General features: G+C 48.1%; 1 protein-coding gene across 3 annotated transcripts in view; it reads left to right on the forward strand.

Annotated features, from left to right (window-relative positions):
- Positions 1 to 18,040, forward strand: part of LOC118374456 (acid-sensing ion channel 2-like) — a 509,104-nt gene that overhangs the window by 269,624 nt on the left and 221,440 nt on the right. The window contains exons 1-2 of one of the 3 annotated variants that reach the window (XM_052491566.1): positions 14,436 to 15,223; positions 16,051 to 16,685. The exons of 1 other annotated variant lie outside the window; for it this stretch is intronic. In XM_052491566.1, the coding sequence (XP_052347526.1) occupies positions 15,013 to 15,223; positions 16,051 to 16,685 (846 nt within the window). In that variant the 5' untranslated portion in view covers positions 14,436 to 15,012. Of the gene's footprint in view, positions 1 to 14,435; positions 16,686 to 18,040 lie in introns of those variants that run through there. One more of the 3 variants, XM_052491567.1, reaches the window with a different exon arrangement.

The following is an 18,040-nucleotide window of genomic DNA, read 5'->3' on the forward strand; positions in this document are numbered from 1 at the left end:
GTCTACCACCCTGGTTTCAACCACCTGTTACTTCACTGGCTGAAGGACAAAGCGTGTATAAAAAAGAGACTTGCGGTGACTGTTCCCTATGATTGTTCTAGTCTATTTTTCACCAGAGGTCTGGAGATTTCCAAACCTCAGGCGCCATGTGCAATGATCAGTTTCACCATTACTGATTACAGCTTATACTGGGTCTGCGAACATACACCCCTCATTACCATAGATACGATTAATGTCAGCAATGATCAACATCTTAATCAATACCCTTTTGACCCCTGCCATTATATTAATGCCTGGCACTATTTATATATATGATTACCCCTCTGACCCCTGCGATTACATTAACGCCTGGCACTATTTATATATACGATTACCCCTCTGACCCCTGCCATTATATTAACGCCTGGCACTATTTTTATATACGATTACCCCTCTGACCCCTGCCATTACATTAACGCCTGACACTATTTATATATACTATTTCTCCTTGAAGCAGTCCCCTGTCTAATGAATATGGATCATCAGGCAAGCTACCACCCTCTAGATTTATGCGCAATATATTGTACACATTTAACCTCTGGTTTAAGAGGGAAAACTGAAAAGCACAGTTGTGATTTTTCTCATTGGCTTCATGATGGTCATAATAACCACTACAGTCGTTTATACAGTATTATAGTTTGAATAATGGATATTGAAGCAAGGGGAATACCCCTGCCAGTGATAAAAAGTGCATGGTTTGTTAACAGATGCAGTGTGGCCCTCTGGGAACTGTTGTTCCAGCCTCAATTCCACTTGAACTCAGCGTGATTGGTCACGGCTGAGTGTGTCAGGGAGAATACAAAGGTGTCTCTCTGGGATTCAGGTCACGTCAGCTCCTGCATCGCTTGACACAGCATGGTGGCCTTGCCAAGCATGTCACCACGGCTACAGTCTGATGAATAGATCACTCCCTCGCCATCGTCTCATAAGGGAGTGATAAATAGTGATCCATTCACTCTCTGATCCAGTACAGTGATGATGATATACACGGACAATATACAGACGAAGAAGCATGCATGTACAAACAACATACAAGCTAGGCCTATACACACCTACACACACAGCACACAGCACACAGGCGGTTTGAGGAAGTTCAGTATAGTCCTGTACCATCCTTACCTACAGTAGGTAAAGTGATGCCTCAACCCAACTGTGTAATGATGGACTCAGAGCCACCCAATTAAAATTGGATTGGCAGGAAAATCCATTGTTGAAATGCTGTGGTTTTTGTTCTCTCCCCTCTCCCCTGTCCCTCTAACACCTTTTGTCAATTTTTTATTTAACCTTTATTTAACTAGGCAAGTCCCTCTAACACCTAGTTAAGCCTTGGGTATGCTGGACTGGTTTTGAAAGGTCGATGTCGGTGGAGTGCAAAGACTGGAATGTGCTTAGACTTTTCAAACTGGATAGCGAGAAACAGGGTACTGAAAGGGGAGGTAGGTAAGAAGGGTAAAGGGGACTGGAAGGAGCAGGGGGAGTAAGTAGAGAGCTACAGGGTACTGGAAGGGGGAGTAGGTAGAGGGCTACACGGTACTGGAAGGAGGAGTAGGTAGAGGGCTACATGGTACTGGAAGTGGGAGTAGGTAGAGGGCTACAGGGTACTGGAAGGGGGAGTAGGTAGAGGGCTACAGGGTACTGGAAGGGGGAGTAGGTAGAGGGCTACAGGGTACTGGAAGGAGGAGTAGGTAGAGGGCCACATGGTACTGGAAGTGGGAGTAGGTAGAGGGCTACAGGGTACTGGAAGGGGGAGTACGTAGAGGGCTACAGGGTACTGGAATGGGGAGTAGGTAGAGGGCTACAGGGTACTGGCAGTGTGAGAAGGGAGAGGGCTACATGGTACTGGAAGGGGGAGTAGGTAGAGGGCAACATGGTACTGGAAGTGGGAGTAGGTAGAGGGCTACAGGTTACTGGAAGGGGGAGTAGGTAGGGGGCTACAGGGTACTGGAAGGGGGAGTAGGTAGAGGGCTACAGGGTACTGGCAGTGGGAGTAGGGAGAGGGCTACATGGTACTGGAAGGTGGAGTAGGTAGAGGGCAACATGGTACTGGAAGGGGGAGTAGTTAGAGAGCTACAGGGTACTGGAAGGGGGAGTAGGCAGAGGGCTACAGGGTACAGGAAGTGGGAGTAGGTAGGTAGGGCTACAGGGCACTGGAAGGAGGAGTAGGTCGAGGGCTACAGGGTACTGGAAGTGGGAGAAGGTAGAGGGCTACAGGGTACTGGAAGTGGGAGTAGGTAGAGGGCTACAGGGTACTGGAAGGGGGAGTAGGTAGAGGGCTACAGGGTACAGGAAGTGGAAGTAGGTAGAGGGCTACAGGGTACTGGAAGGAGGAGTAGGTAGAGGGCTACATGGTACTGGAAGTGGGAGTAGGTAGAGGGCTACAGGGTACTGGAAGGGGGAGTAGGTAGAGGGCTACGGGGTACTGGATGGGGAGTAGGTAGAGGGCTACAGGGTACTGGAAGGAGGAGTAGGCAGAAGGCTACAGGGTACAGGAAGTGGGAGTAGGTAGAGGGCTACATGGTACTGGAAGGTGGAGTAGGTAGAGGGCAACATGGTACTGGAAGGGGGAGTAGGCAGAGGGCTACAGGGCACAGGAAGTGGGAGTAGGTAGGTAGGGCTACAGGGCACTGGAAGGAGGAGTAGGTAGAGGGCTACAGGGTACTGGAAGTGGGAGAAGGTAGAGGGCTACAGGGTACTGGAAGGGGGAGTAGGTAGAGGGCTACAGGGTACTGGAAGTGGGAGTAGGTAGAGAGCTACAGGGTACTGGAAGGAGCAGGGGGAGTAGGTAGAGAGCTACAGGGTATTGGAAGGGGGAGTAGGTAGAGAGCTACAGGGTACTGGAAGTGGGAGTAGGTAGAGGGCTACAGGGTACTGGAAGGGGGAGTAGGTAGAAGGCTACAGGGTACAGGAAGGGGGAGTAGGTAGAGGGCTACAGGGTACTGGAAGTGGGAGTAGGTAGAGAGCTACAGGGTACTGGAATTGGGAGTAGGTAGGGGGCTACAGGGTACTGGAAGTGGGAGTAGGTAGAGGGCTGCAGGGTACTGGAAGGGGGAGTAGGTAGGCATTGGGATTGTGGTTTATTAGGGGTGTGTCGAGCATAGGCTTGGCTGCCTGAGGCGGTTCTCAATCAGAGTCAGGTGATTCTCGTTGTCTCTGATTGCGAACCATATTTAGGTAGCCGGGGTTTCACTGTGTAGTTCATGGGTGATTGTTCCTGTCTCTGTGTAGTTTTCACCAGATAGGCTGTAATAGGTTTTCACGTTTCGTTTTGTTGTTTTGTATATTTATTTAAGTTATTTCATGTATCGCTATTCTTTATTAAAGACATGAGTAACCACCACGCTGCATTTCGGTCCGACTCTCTTTCGACAAACGAAGAACGCCGTTACAGAATCACCCACCACACACGGACCGAGTGGCGTGGTTACAGGCAGCGACAGCAGGAGCATCGAGTGGAGGACGTTATGGACAGCAGACGAATGGAGTATACGACGTGGGATGAAATAGACAGGTGGGAGGTCGACCCAGAGAGAGTGCCGGAGCCCGCCTGGGATTCGCTGGAGCAGTGCGAAGAGGGCTATAGGAGAATGGAGTCGAAGAGAAAGACATGGCGGCGCAGAAAGAAACCCGAAAGTCAGCCCCAAAAATGCATTGGGGGAGGGCTCAGAGGGAGAGTGGCAAAGTCAGGAGTCAGACCTGAGCCAACTCTCCCTGTTAATCGTGAGGAGCAGCGATCAAAGGACTTCTGGACTTGGGAGGAGATATTAGACGGAAAAGGACCCTGGGCTCAGCCTGGAGAATATCGCCGTCCCAAGGAAGAACTGGAGGCGGAAAAGCGGAGAGGCGCTGGTATGAGGAGGCAGCACGGCTAGAGTGGGCATTGAGCCAGGTAAGGTTGGGCAGGCTCGGTGCTCAAGAGCTCCAGTGCGCCTGCACGGTCCGGTCTATCCAGAGCCACCTCCACACACCAGTCCTCCGGTAGCAGCTCCCCGCACCAGGCTTCCTGTGCGTGTCCTCGGCCCAGTACCACCAGTGCCAGCACCACGCATCAGGCCTACAGTGCGCCTCGCCTCTCCTGCGCTGTCGGAGCCTCCCGCCTGTTCAGCGCTATCAGAGCCTTCCTCCTCTACAGCGCTGCTGGAGTCTCCTGTCTGTTCAGCGCTATCAGAGCCTTTCTCCTCTCCTGCGCTACCGGAGTCTCCCGCCTGTTCAGCGCTTCTAGAGCCTTCCTCCTCTACGGCGCTGCCGGAGCCTCCTGCCTGTTCTGAGCAGCCTGAGCTGCCAGTCTGTATGTAGCAGCCAGAGCTGTCAGTATGCATGAAGCAGCCAGAGCTGTCAGTCTGCATGAAGCAGCCAGAGCTGTCAGTCTGCATGAAGCAGCCAGAGCTGTCAGTCTGTATGAAGCAGCCAGAGCTGTCAGTCTGCATGAAGCAGCCAGAGATGTCAGTCTGCATGAAGCAGCCAGATATGTCAGTCTGTATGAAGCAGCCAGAGCTGTCAGTCTGCATGAAGCAGCCAGAGCTAGCAGTCTGCAAAGAGCTGCCAGTCTGCAAGGAGCTGCCAGTCTGCAAGGAGCTGCCAGTCTGCAAGGAGCTGTCAGTCTGCAAGGAGCTGTCAGCCTGCATGGAGCAGCCAGAGCTGTCAGTCTGCAAGGAGCTGCCAGTCTGCAAGGAGCTGCCAGTCTGCAAAGAGCTACCAGTCTGCAAGGTGCTGCCAGCCTGCATGGAGCAGCCAGAGCTGTCAGTCTGCATAGAGCAGCTAGATCCGCCAGTCAGCCATGATCTTCTAGATCTGCCAGTCAACCAGTCTCTTCCAGATCTGCCAGTCAACCAGAATCTTCCAGATCCGCCAGCCTGCCAGGATCTACCGGAGCCTACTACCTGCCTGAGCTTCATCTCAGTACTGGGCTTCCTCTCAGTCCTCGGCTTCCTCTCAGTACTGGGCTTCCTCTCAGTACTGGGCTTCCCCTCAGTCCCGGGCTGCCCCTCAGTCCCGAGCTGCCCCTCAGTCCCGAGCTTCCCCTCAGTCCCGAGCTGCCCCTCAGTTCAGTGGGGTTCTGGGGGAGGACTATTAGGCCATGGTCGGCGGCGAGGGTGGATTATCCCAGGACGCGAAGGGGAGGAATGGAGTGGGGTCCACGTCCCGAGCCGGAACAGCCACCATGGACAGACGCCCAGCCGGACCCTCCCTATGGCTGTGAGGTGCGTCCGGGAGTCCGCACCTTAGGGGGGGGGGGGGTTCTGTCACGCCTTGGTCATTGTATTTTGTGTTTTCCTTATATTATTTGTTCAGGCCAGGGTGTGACATGGGTTTATTGTGTTGTCTTATTGGGGTTTTTGTAGGCATTGGGATTGTGGTTTATTAGGGGTGTGTCGAGCATAGGCATGGCTGCCTGAGGCGGTTCTCAATCAGAGTCAGGTGATTCTCGTTGTCTCTGATTGGGAACTGTATTTAGGTAGCCGGGGTTTCACTGTGTAGTTTGTGGGTGATTGTTCCTGTCTCTGTGTAGTTTTCACCAGATAGGCTGTAATAGGTTTTCACGTTTCGTTTTGTTGTTTTGTATATTTATTTAAGTTATTTCATGTATCGCTATTCTTTATTAAAGACATGAGTAACCACCACGCTACATTTCTGTCCGACTCTCTTTTGACAAACGAAGAACGCCGTTACATAACTGTAACAGATTACTTTAAGAAAGTAACCTACCCAACCCTGACTGTCAGGACTGGCCCAACAGGTGAAATCCTCTCACAGGCAGGTGGGAAACGCACTCCTCAAACCTGTAGAGATCCATCTTAAACAAACAGTTACAACATGACCACTCTATTCACAGAGAGCAGATTAGTACGTTGACCATGGGCTCCTGTTTGGTTTCTGTCTGCAACCGTTTCACCATGAAAGACTGAGCCCAGAGAGGGAACAATATGCTAGCTTTTATCAGAGGGAAACAGCAGTCCCCCCCCCACACACGGACAGCTCTCTCTTCTCTCAGTGTCAGGGCTGTGTGATGCAGGCAGCCATCCTCTCCTTTAGCCTGTTGCCATGTTCGTCAGCTGCAGTATCCTGAGCAGCAGGCACAGCAGCACAGAGCTACTGTCTACCATACCCCTCTACCTGCTCTGTCTATTTCCCTTCCCTGATGAATTCACCTCCTTACTCCCCACGCAGCCCTGATGACAGACTCAGGGTGACAGAGACAGGAATTGAAAAGGGGAATTAAGGGACTCAGGAGAGAGCATGGGTTTGGTGTTGTCACAGCCCCATTCACTCTAAATTATAGCACCCCTGAGCATGTATATCACAGCACCAGTGTACATACAGTACTCCTGTTTGTGAGACGGGTTTACGACCTCTTTCTAGTTCATTTCAGTGTACCTTAATCAGAGAGATGGCATCTCTGCATTATGTGCAGTCATGTACCTGTTTGTGGGTGGAGACATGACAGGCACAGATGATGAAAGCACTATACAACAGGAATTACTTTTTCTTCACACAAACCTTGAGATACAAAGACATTGAGCTGTGTTAAATGTTGGCCATTGCTTTGCCAAATGTATAGTAGTATATATGTATAGTAGTATATATGTGTAGTAGTATATATGTATAGTAGTATATATGTATAGTAGTCACCGATAGTCCTGGATGCCTTCCTATTGGTCCTATTGATTCCTCAATAAATTTCACTGAACAAAAATATAAACGCAACATGTAACAATTTCAAATATTTTACTGAGTTACAGTTCATATACGGAAATCAGACAAATTAAATAAAGAAATTAGGCCGGGATCTATAAATTTCACATAACTGGGAATATAGATGTGCATCTGTTGGTAACAGAGAGCTTAAAAGAAAAGTAGGGTTGTGTATCAGAAAACCAGTCAGTATCTGGTGTGAACAGCATTTGCCTCATGCAGCGTGACACATCTCCTTCTCATAGAGTTGATCAGGCTGTTGATTGTGGCCTGTGGAATGTGGTCCTACTCCTCTTCAATGGATGTGCGAAGTTGCTGGATATTGGGGCGATATGGATAGCACTGTCTTACACGTCGATCCATAGCATCCCAAACATGCTCAATGGGTGACACGTCTGGTGAGTATAAACATGAGGTGATGTCGGCGGATGAATGACACGACAATGGGCCTCAGGATCTCATCACAGTATCTCTGTGCATTCAAATTGCCATCGATAAAATGCCATTGTGTTCGTTGTTTATAGCTTATGCCTGCCCATGCCAAAATCCCACTGCCACCATGGGGCACCCTGCTCACAACATTGACAGCAGCAAACCGCTCGATCACACAATGGAGCTGTTGCCCCATACAATTGAAACCGATATTCATCTGTGAAGAGCACACTTCACAGATGAGCATTTGCCAACTGAAATCGGTTACGACGCCAAACTGCAGTCAGGTCAAGACCCTGGTGAGGATGACGGCAAATGAGCTTCCCTGACAGTTTGTGCAGAAATGATTTGGTTGTGCAAACCTGTAGTTTGAACATCTTGGCCATGTTCTGTTATAATCTCTACCCGGCACAGCCAGAAGAGGACTGGCCACCCCACAAAGCCTGGTTCCTCTCTAGGTTTCTTCCTAGGTTTTGGCCTTTCTAGGGAGTTTTTCCTAGCCACCGTGCTTCTACACCTGCATTGCTTGCTGTTTGGGGTTTTAGGCTGGGTTTCTGTACAGCACTTTGAGATATCAGCTGAAGTACGAAGGGCTATATAAATAACATTTGATGTGATTTGATTTGTAGTTTCCTCAGGTGTCCAGGTGACTGGTCTCAGATGATCCCACAGGTGAAAGCCGGATGTGGAGGTCCTGGCCTGGCGTGGTTACACTTGGTCTGCGGTTGTGAGGCTGGTTGGACGTACTGCCAAATTCTCTAAAATTACCTTGGAGGTGGTTTATGGTAGAGACATTAACATTCAATTCTTTATTAACAGCTCTGGTGGACATTCCTGCAGTCTGCATGCCAATTGCACGCTCCCTCAAAACTTGAGCCATCTGTGGCATTGTGTTGTGTGACAAAACTGCACATTTTAGAGTGGCCTTTTATTGTCCCCTGCACAACATGCACCTGTGTAATGATCATGCTGTTTAATCAGCATATTGATATGCCACACCTGTCAGGTGGATGGATTATCTTGGCAGGAGAAATGCTCACTAACAGGGATGTACAAATTTGTGAACAAAAATTGAAATAAATTATATTTCCGTGTGTCTGGAACATCTCTGTGGTATTTTAATTCAGCTCATGAAACAAGTGACCAACACTTTACATGTTGTGTTTATATTTTTGTTCAGTGTATTTTGAATAACTGCAGCTGAACTCTCAGGGGGACCCTTCATCACCATCACACCTTGTACAGTATGCTGGTAACTAACCCAAGATCATTGACGTCGTTTCCAATGGGAGCAAATTAAGCATAGTTTGCAGAACAAGCAAGAAGGTAGGCAGAGCCAAGCACATGCTAGCAATATCCTACTGGTGTGTTCTAACATATATTTGCATATTTCCATTAGGGAACGCCTACTCTGTGAAGTGTGCGTGTGAAGTTACTCAAGTCGTCCTTACGCTCCTTCTAAACAATGCAATGTTTAGAAACGTTTTTAAAGGGTCAAGTCTACAAAACATAGTGCGCTCTGTTCATAACAGATTGTAGTTTTGGGAAAATGAAAACTGTATTGAGATCGAATGTTTCGTCAATGAGAAAATGTGCGGAATGTCGGCCAAGTTTCATCTAGCTCCATCTTCTCCCACTTCCCTCCATTGGTCTTATTTGGTGGTGAGAAGAAGTTGTAAACGGATGCTTCAGATTTATACATCACATCCTGTGAAGTATCTGGCTCCTACTTCTTTCTGTGGTATGACAGTCTTTCCCTGGTATACTGGCGGACCAGGAGTCATTTATCTCACCTCATTCTCTAGAGCCAGATTAGCTATAACACCAGAATGGATCAAGCTTCATAAGAAGCTTCGTCTTCCACTGCAGACAATCTAAACGGGCGAAAGCATGTTTCACATGCTGTCTCTCTACAAACCAACAGTAGCTGTTGATCTATGCACTATAACTAAGGCGCTGTAATGGCATCGATCTATTTGAAAGATCAATATCTTGCACTGTAAGAAATAAGAAGTGAATATATTTAGACATAAATAACACAGTGACCTGACGAAGATCTTTGCAGGATGGAAACGTAGTTTGTTTATGAATAAAGGTATGTGGTGGGGCTTATGAGTGCCAGCTCTATTTCTATTGGCTCTGTACCCCACTAAGGAATGTTTGATCACACTTGACTATATAATTAACATAGCAACAACATGAAGTGTGTCTACACCAGACCAGATCACAGTAGACAAACAAACACCTGAATGATCCTGAGGCATCCCATCCATTTGGAGAGGTTGAGTGTGGTCGATACCAAATTGCATAGCTTTTACTGTCCTCGCTCTGTGGTGTTGGTGAAGATGATGGCTGTCGTACAACATCTAATCAGAGACTACACACTACAGAGCAGCAGGGTTATGATTGAGATACAACAAACAGACCCAATCCCCCTATCTCCTCTCATTTCATCAAGCCAACTGATGATTATTCCATGCCATGACAACAACTAATAGCCATAATGACTGCAGTGAGCTCGAAGAACTCACCCACAAAGGGAACGTTCAATCTATTACCACCCTACAGCTCAGCAGCAGCCCTCCCTTTCATTTAGAGAGGAGGCGGTGTTTGAAGCCAGGGGAGGCCCTGCTACACCTACAGCCAGACAAGTGTGACTACGCTCGATTAAAAAACTCCTAAAATACAGAAAAGCCATTGATCGCCTGTTGTTGGTGTCATCTTAATGCATGCTGTGGATTTGATGGATGGCAGTGCTGCACACTGTCTCCTCATCCTGCTCATCTTTCATCTGCTCCCCACGTCACTGCTTCTCTCCCTCAGAGGGGGTAAAGGGTTAGCGACCCTCAAGCCGTCTTTTTGTGATTCAAATCCTTTAGCAACACGTAGAAAATGGTTGTATGAGGGAATCTGTGATGTGTGTGTTGATTTTCTGTCTGCCTCGAAGTCCTGAGAGAAGAGATGAATTTAATCTATGGAAATCATAATAGCTTTTATACCCTTTCCGCACATCATTTCTTCATGGTTATTGTAGTATTGTCCAGTCCTTGAATCCTGGACGGTGTTTGTTGATGAAGGACAGGGGGTATTACACAGTAGATGCACACATCATTGTGGACAGAAGAATGCATGTAATTGAATCAGATGGTTCAGGGATATATCTCTGATTAATCTCGGACTCCCCTGATGTTTTGGAGGCTGGCTAATTGGATATTTATGTTGAACCTTTGAGCTGTTCTCCTCTATACTGATGCTAGCTGGGCTACCCTGAATGACACTCCTCGTCTAATTATGCTGCTGCTGGATGGATTCAGACTGGATAAAGGACTGGCTCTGCAGTCCTTTAAGCTGCAAGGCGGTGCATTAGAAGAAACGGGTGCATGTTCATGATATGTGTGTGTCCCTATGGGTGAGATATACATTATACATTATTTTACATCTTCTATGTGTTTACAGTTTTGCTTTTACATGATTGTAGTGTGCATGTCTGTCTGTGTTGAGTCAGTGAGAGTCACAGAGTAGGACCAGTCGTCTTTTGTGTTTCACCTGACATTTAAGGACAAAGAGTCTTTGTATAAAATAGTAGTTGGGTGTGCAACACACACGGACACACACACGGACACACACCCACTATACAGGGCTGAGCCTGGTAAGTCTCAGACAGGAGATGAAGTCATTGGCACCTGGGCTGTGATTATGACTAGTAAACCACCATCCTCCTGATTAGAGTGACTGTTTGTGTGACTGTGTGTGTGACTGTGTGTGTGTGTGTGTGTGTGTGTGTGTGTGTGTGTGTGTGTGTGTGTGTGTGTGTGTGTGTGTGTGTGTGTGTGTGTGTGTGTGTGTGTGTGTGTGTGTGTGTGTGTGTGTGTGTGTGTGTGACTGTGTGTGTGTGACTGTGTGTGTGTGACTGTGTGTGTGTGTGTGTGTGTGTGTGTGTGTGTGTGTGTGTGTGTGTGTGTGTGTGTGTGTGTGTGTGTGTGTGTGTGTGTGTGTGTGTGTGTGTGTGTGTGTGTGTGTGTGTGTGTGTGTGTGTGTGACTGTGTGTGTGTGTGTGTGTGTGTGTGTGACTGTGTGTGTGTGTGTGTGTGTGTGTGTGTGTGTGTGTGTGTGTGTGTGTGTGTGTGTGTGTGTGTGTGTGTGTGTGTGTGTGTGTGTGTGTGTGTGTGTGTGTGTGTGTGTGTGTGTGTGGTCCTCTATGTGAAGGGTTTCTCTAGGCATGTGTGTGGGCTGAGTGTGTGTGGGCTGGGTGTGTGTGTGGGTGGGTGGTCCTCTATGTGAAGAGTTTCTCTAGGCATGTGTGTGGGCTGGGTGTGTGTGTGCGTGGTCCTCTATGTGAAGAGTTTCTCTAGGCATGTGTGTGGGCTGGGTGTGTATGTGTGTGGTCCTCTATGTGAAGGGTTTCTCTAGGCATGTGTGTGGGCTGGGTGTGTGTGGGCTGGGTGTGTGTGTGGGCTGGGTGTGTGTGGGCTGGGTGTGTGTGGGCTGGGTGTGTGCGGGCTGGGTGTGTGTGTGCGTGGTCCTCTATGTGAAGAGTTTCTCTAGGCATGAGTGTGGGCTGGGTGCGTGTGTGCGTGTGGGCTGTGTGTGTGTGGGTGTGTGTGTGTGTGTGTGTGTGTGTGTGTGTGTGTGTGTGTGTGTGTGTGTGTGTGTGTGTGTGTGTGTGTGTGTGTGTGTGTGTGTGTGTGTGTGTGTGTGTGTGTGTGTGTGTGTGTGTGTGTGTGTGGTCCTCTATGTGAAGGGTTTCTCTAGGCATGTGTGTGGGCTGGGTGTGTGTGGGCTGGGTGTGTGTGTGGGTGGGTGGTCCTCTATGTGAAGAGTTTCTCTAGGCATGTGTGTGGGCTGGGTGTGCGTGGGCTGGGTGTGTGTGTGTGTGGTCCTCTATGTGAAGAGTTTCTCTAGGCATGTGTGTGGGCTGGGTGTGTGTGGGCTGGGTGTGTGTGTGTGTGGTCCTCTATGTGAAGGGTTTCTCTAGGCATGTGTGTGGGCTGGGTGTGTGTGGGCTGGGTGTGTGTGTGGGCTGGGTGTGTGTGGGCTGGGTGTGTGTGGGCTGGGTGTGTGCGGGCTGGGTGTGTGTGTGTGTGGTCCTCTATGTGAAGAGTTTCTCTAGGCATGTGTGTGGGCTGGGTGTGTGTGTGCGTGTGGGCTGGGTGTGTGTGGGCTGGGTGTGTGTGGGCTGGGTGTGTGTGTGTGTGGTCCTCTATGTGAAGAGTTTCTCTAGGCATGTGTGTGGGCTGGGTGTGTGTGGGCTGGGTGTGTGTGTGCGTGGTCCTCTATGTGAAGGGTTTCTCTAGGCATGTGTGTGGGCTGGGTGTGTGTGTGGGCTGGGTGTGTGTGTGGGCTGGGTGTGTGTGTGCGTGGTCCTCTATGTGAAGGGTTTCTCCAGGCATGTGTGTGGGCTGGGTGTGTATATGACCCCTCAGTATAGATGCTTTTTCATCACATCTCCTGTGATCAAATCACATGGAGCTGTCAGAAAGCATTGCGTTACAACACGTACAAGTCACACGACTGCAAGTCGGCCAAGCCAACGCAATGAGTTATAATGCTGCACATTACACATTTTCTCTTTCGCTGTTGCTGTTTGTGTTTCCATAACAGCTACACAATTCACTTAGCCCCAGTGAGTCATACAAGATAAGCACAGATACCAGTTGTTATTCAGCTTGATAATGACTTAGTCATAGGGGACACACAGAGGGCAGATTCTACTGTACTTATAGTGTTTGTCCCAAATGGCACCCTATTCTATATAAAGGGCACCACTTTTGACCAGGGCCCATAGAAAATAGGGTGCCATTTGAGACATAGTCTCTGCTGTTTTCTGAGCTGGGCTCCTATTCAACTCTCTCCTCTCTGTTAGCTGAGAACAGCTAGGAGCAACTCAATTAAACAAGTGAAAAATAGTCCTCTCACTTGGAGGGAAAAAAATCCTTCACTTTGTCATTAGCAGATGGATGCTCTGTCAAAAGCATTTCGGAGAATTCTTTCTCATCTTAAATGCAAATGAAGCAATATTACAAACCGAGATATTCAAATATTAATGTGTCTGAGATTATAGTTTCATTAGGGATTTTCTTTTTTTCCCAAAAAGAGATATGTGTAACCGTAAACTGTTCCTCCTAAATAATCAATATTGTTATTGTATATATTATCTATATATATTATTATATATATTTTTCAAAGGTTAAGAGGTACTAAATGACTGCATTGTTATGATGACGTTATAACTGCTACAGGCCAACTGGACAGTACTGAGTGGACTGTAGCTGGAACTGTCTGAGGTGCCCAGTAACACCACTGACTGAGTCAGACATGCAGGTGCAGCACTTTCTGTTGACCTATTATGATGATGCTTCTTCTTTTGTACTACACTCATGTCTCACTGTCTCATGCATTGTCTATTTGCCAGAATTGTGCTTCCAGTATGATGACCCCTGCAGTTCTCTAACACTCCAACACTCTCCATACTTATCAGAAGGGATGTAGTATCTACGCTACTGCTCATTTCGTTGTGTTGCACACAGTACATGTGTGTGGCGTCTTTGTGAATAAAAACGTCCACTATATGAACGTGTGCAGATGTAAATGGGATGTAAAATGTTAGGGGAAGGATAGTCGTCCCCCGTGTGATTTCACTGAAGAGCACAGCTGAGCCAATGCTGTTAGGAGACATGACAAGTCAAAGTTGTCATGAGAGTTAGTTGGTGATGAGAAGCCAAATGTACAGTGCAAACCAAGCCTGAAGCTCTGCTAAGACGACCACAGAGCTTTTCAATGTTGCACTTAGGTGTTACTCTTGTTTGTCTTGTCATATTTCATTCAATCACATCCTTCCCTCCATCTGTCTAATGTCTTGCTTTTTTCTTGATTTCGTCTACCCCCTATGTTGACAACATAATTCAAGATAATTTATGTTTCACAAACAGGCTGGAAATACTTTTCCCACATTCTGTAGGGCTGTTTTGTGTTTATTTGACAAAGGGAGACAGAGAGAGAGAGAGAGAGAGAGAGAGAGAGAGAGAGAGAGAGAGAGAGAGAGAGAGAGAGAGAGAGAGAGAGAGGAGACTAGGTTGAAAGAGGGTAAAGCTGCCAAAGCAATAATTCAGTATGATGCTGTTTGTCTCAGGCTCCCTCTCTGAGTGCACACACTCTCCTGCTCTCCCATTTTGCTCCTGTTGTGTAAGTTGTGGCAGCAGCCGACAAACATAGGGGGAGGAGAGAGAGAGAGAGAGAGAGAGAGAGCGCGCTGGCGTTCTCAGACTGACACTCATCACTCGCTCTCTCACTGGCTGGGTGGACAGAGCTGTGGCGCAGGAGGAGAGGAGCACAGAGAGGACACGCTGCCCGATGAGAGAGAGGGGACCAGAGGAACAGTCTGTCTGCACGGGAGGAAGAGAATACAGAAAATATCAGGGCAATATCCAAAGGAGGGGAAGAGAGAGAGAGAGAGAGAGAGAGAGAGAGAGAGAGAGAGAGAGAGAGAGAGAGAGAGAGAGAGAGACAGAGAGACAGAGAGAGAGAGAGAATGCACACATCTACTTCATGGGAGGAGGAGGAGCCTGGTTGGGGGTGGAGCTGAGAAGGATTGACGGACATCGGCACAAGAGGAGGAGGAGCGTGAGGGCAAGTTAATGAATTTGATTTGGAGAGAAGTATTTTTAGAAAAGGAAGAAAACAAGAGGAGCGTTACGATTGGAAATGCCACAGTTCTGAGGGAGAGAAACAGAGAGTGAAAGAAAACTGGAGCGAGAGAATGAGGGAAAGAGAGATACCAGGATCTGAGCGTGACTGAACAGATTTTCCATCGACTCTGGTCAGGTTTCCCATAGGGAAACGCAGTGTGTGTGCATGTGTTCCTCTCTCAGTGTGAATGAGTGTTTGCGTGCATCTGGGACTAAGAAGCGCCTGCTCCTCGCACAAGCCGTACATTATCACCCGCAGGACACAACACCCGCTCCTCCAGTCAAGAGAGGAGGAGAAGAGAAAGGAGAACGGAGGGGGGAATACGGAGAGAGTGACAGATGGGAAGAGGGGAAGGCTGGAAATCAAGAAGATAAAAGTGAGCTCACAAAAAAAGCCGGAGAATAAATTAGCGAGGTAGACTCACAAAGGCAATTAGTGATGTACGGCTGCTCGTTTTAGCGGTGTCATGTAAACAAGTCCAGCCTCTGGCCGTGGTGGTGTTGGAGGGTTAGCAGGTTGAACGAGGCTGAGCTGATCGAAGTGGAGCGACGGCAAAGTCCCAAAAGACAGCAGCCTCGGTCGGCAGAGAGGAGCGCCGACAGAGCAGAGGGAACCGGCAGGACGAGCCGTTCTTTGACAGATGGCACCAGATAGAACCACAACAGACTCACTGCTCTCTTCTTTAACCTTCCGTTCTTTCATTTTGTCTGTGCTTCTCAGCCCATCTTGCCTCTCTCTCTCTCTCTCTCTCCTCTCTCTCTGTCCCTCTGTCTCTTCCTCTCTCGCTTTGTGCTACACTAACTGGTGCGGATGCTGGAGTCGCTCATGTAGAAGCTGCATCGCTTGGTGCATATTTGCATGGCTGAATGTATTTTTTACTGCTGAGTTGGGTGAGTGGAGTACTTTCAGGTCAAGGGAACCAGATGGACTGAGTGGGAGAAGCCCAACAAGTAGCTAAAGAGTAAAACAGGAAACCAACAACAACAAACAGAAGACACTGTGACAGAGAGAGAGAGTTAGTATGTGTGTGTGTGAGTGAGGTTGTGTGTGAGGAGCTTGTACGGATTGTGTGTAACAGCAGAGTCAGATAAGCACAAATCCAGGTGTGGATTACATCAGTGGGGATATCGGTGCCCTGGAGCTCCATGTGGGGCCCAGCCCCTGAGGCCTGGCTGGGAGATGAAGCCTTTCTCTCTGTACTAGGAGCGGTTTGGGCAGCCATGGCTCTGGAGGGGCGATGTCTCCAGCAGGGATCCCCAGCCATGGTGAGGAGAGGCCGCCGGCGCCTCCCTGCAAGGCCAGGCCTGTCCTCAATCACCTCTACCCTGCTGGCTGGGACAAGTCTGCATGGCCTTAGGCATGTTTGTGTGTCCGGTGGCTCCATAGGCCGTCGGGCCTTCTGGCTGCTGGCCCTGTGCACCTCATTGGGCCTGCTCCTGTCCTGGTCCTCCAACCGCCTGCTCCACTGGCTCTCCTTCCCCACCTACACACGGATCCACACAGAGTGGGCCAAGGAGATGGCCTTCCCCACAGTCACTATCTGCAACAACAACCCAATCCGCCTCTACAAGCTCACCAAAAGTGACCTGTACTTTGCTGGCCACTGGCTGGGCCTACTGCTGGCCAACCGGACGGTGAGACCCATGGTATTGGATTTGCTGCAGGAGGACAGCCAGGCCTGGTTCAGCAAACTGTCTGACTTCAGGCTGTTCCTGCCCCCCAGAAACTTTGAGGGCAGCAACCTGGAGTTTATGGACCGGCTGAGCCACCAGCTAGAGGAAATGCTTCTCTCCTGCAAGTACCGAGGAGAACCGTGCGGTCCCCAGAACTTCACCTCTGTAAGTCTCAGCATAGCTCCCTCTTAAATCACTTCTTCATTGACAGTTTAGCTCTGTGTGGTGGTTGAACCTCCCAGACTGTTCATCTAATTTCACCTGTTGTCTCTCCTCTTTTCATGGAGTTTCATCTCTTTCCTGGAACCCCAAAAAATGTCCAATCGTTTTATTCTGAACAGAACCATTATTTGTTTAGTTCCATTCCACTGTTCCGACCTGCAAAAGTTCTGATTAGTTTCGAAACAAAAAAAAGTACCAGTTTATATTGTTCTTTTCTGTTTTCTTTTAAATGTCTGAAGTAATTGTCTTTTATTACATTATCTCAGCATTACATTTATTTACCAATCAGTGAGGATAAGGCTTGCAATGGAGCAATATAGCTTGCAATGGAGCGGGCAAGCTATATTTGTTTTAGCCTAGGCAGCCAATGGTAGAGTTTTCATTGGGGCTGAACATTTTAGCCTGGTCCGACCCAAGCCCGATGAGCTGAAGCCCGAGCCCAGGCCTAGTCCGACATCCCATAAATGTAATGAGCCCGAAACCGAAACGATGTCTGCTCTTTTGTTCAAGTTAAGTAGACTATTAATCTACCATGGTTTTTACAACAACGTGAGATGTTGTTGGAAGCGAGCAGAGTGAGGAGAGAGTGAAAAGCCCAAGCCTTGTCTAAGAGAAGTGATGAGAGGGGAAAACCCAACTTGAATATAATCAACAACTGTTGTATGTGGATCTCAGGGTTTATACAGTAAGACATCCATACTGTTGTATGTGGATCTCAGGGTTTATACAGTAAGACATCCATACTGTTGTATGTGGATCTCAGGGTTTATACAGTAAGACATCCATACTGTTGTATGTGGATCTCAGGGTTTATACAGTAAGACATCCATACTGTTGTATGTGGATCTCAGGGTTTATACAGTAAGACATCCATACTGTTGTATGTGGATCTCAGGGTTTATACAGTAAGACATCCATACTGTTGTATGTGGATCTCAGGGTTTATATAGTAAGACATCCATACTGTTGTATGTGGATTTCAGGGTTTATACAGTAAGACATCCATACTGTTGTATGTGAATCTCAGGGTTTATACAGTAAGACATCCATACTGTTGTATGTGGATCTCAGGGTTTATATAGTAAGACATCCATACTGTTGTATGTGGATTTCAGGGTTTATACAGTAAGACATCCATACTGTTGTATGTGAATCTCAGGGTTTATACAGTAAGACATCCATACTGTTGTATGTGGATCTCAGGGTTTATATAGTAAGACATCCATACTGTTGTATGTGGATTTCAGGGTTTATACAGTAAGACATCCATACTGTTGTATGTGGATCTCAGGGTTTAT

This window comes from Oncorhynchus keta, chromosome 32 (assembly GCF_023373465.1).
Source record: "Oncorhynchus keta strain PuntledgeMale-10-30-2019 chromosome 32, Oket_V2, whole genome shotgun sequence".
Lineage (NCBI taxonomy): Eukaryota > Metazoa > Chordata > Actinopteri > Salmoniformes > Salmonidae > Oncorhynchus > Oncorhynchus keta.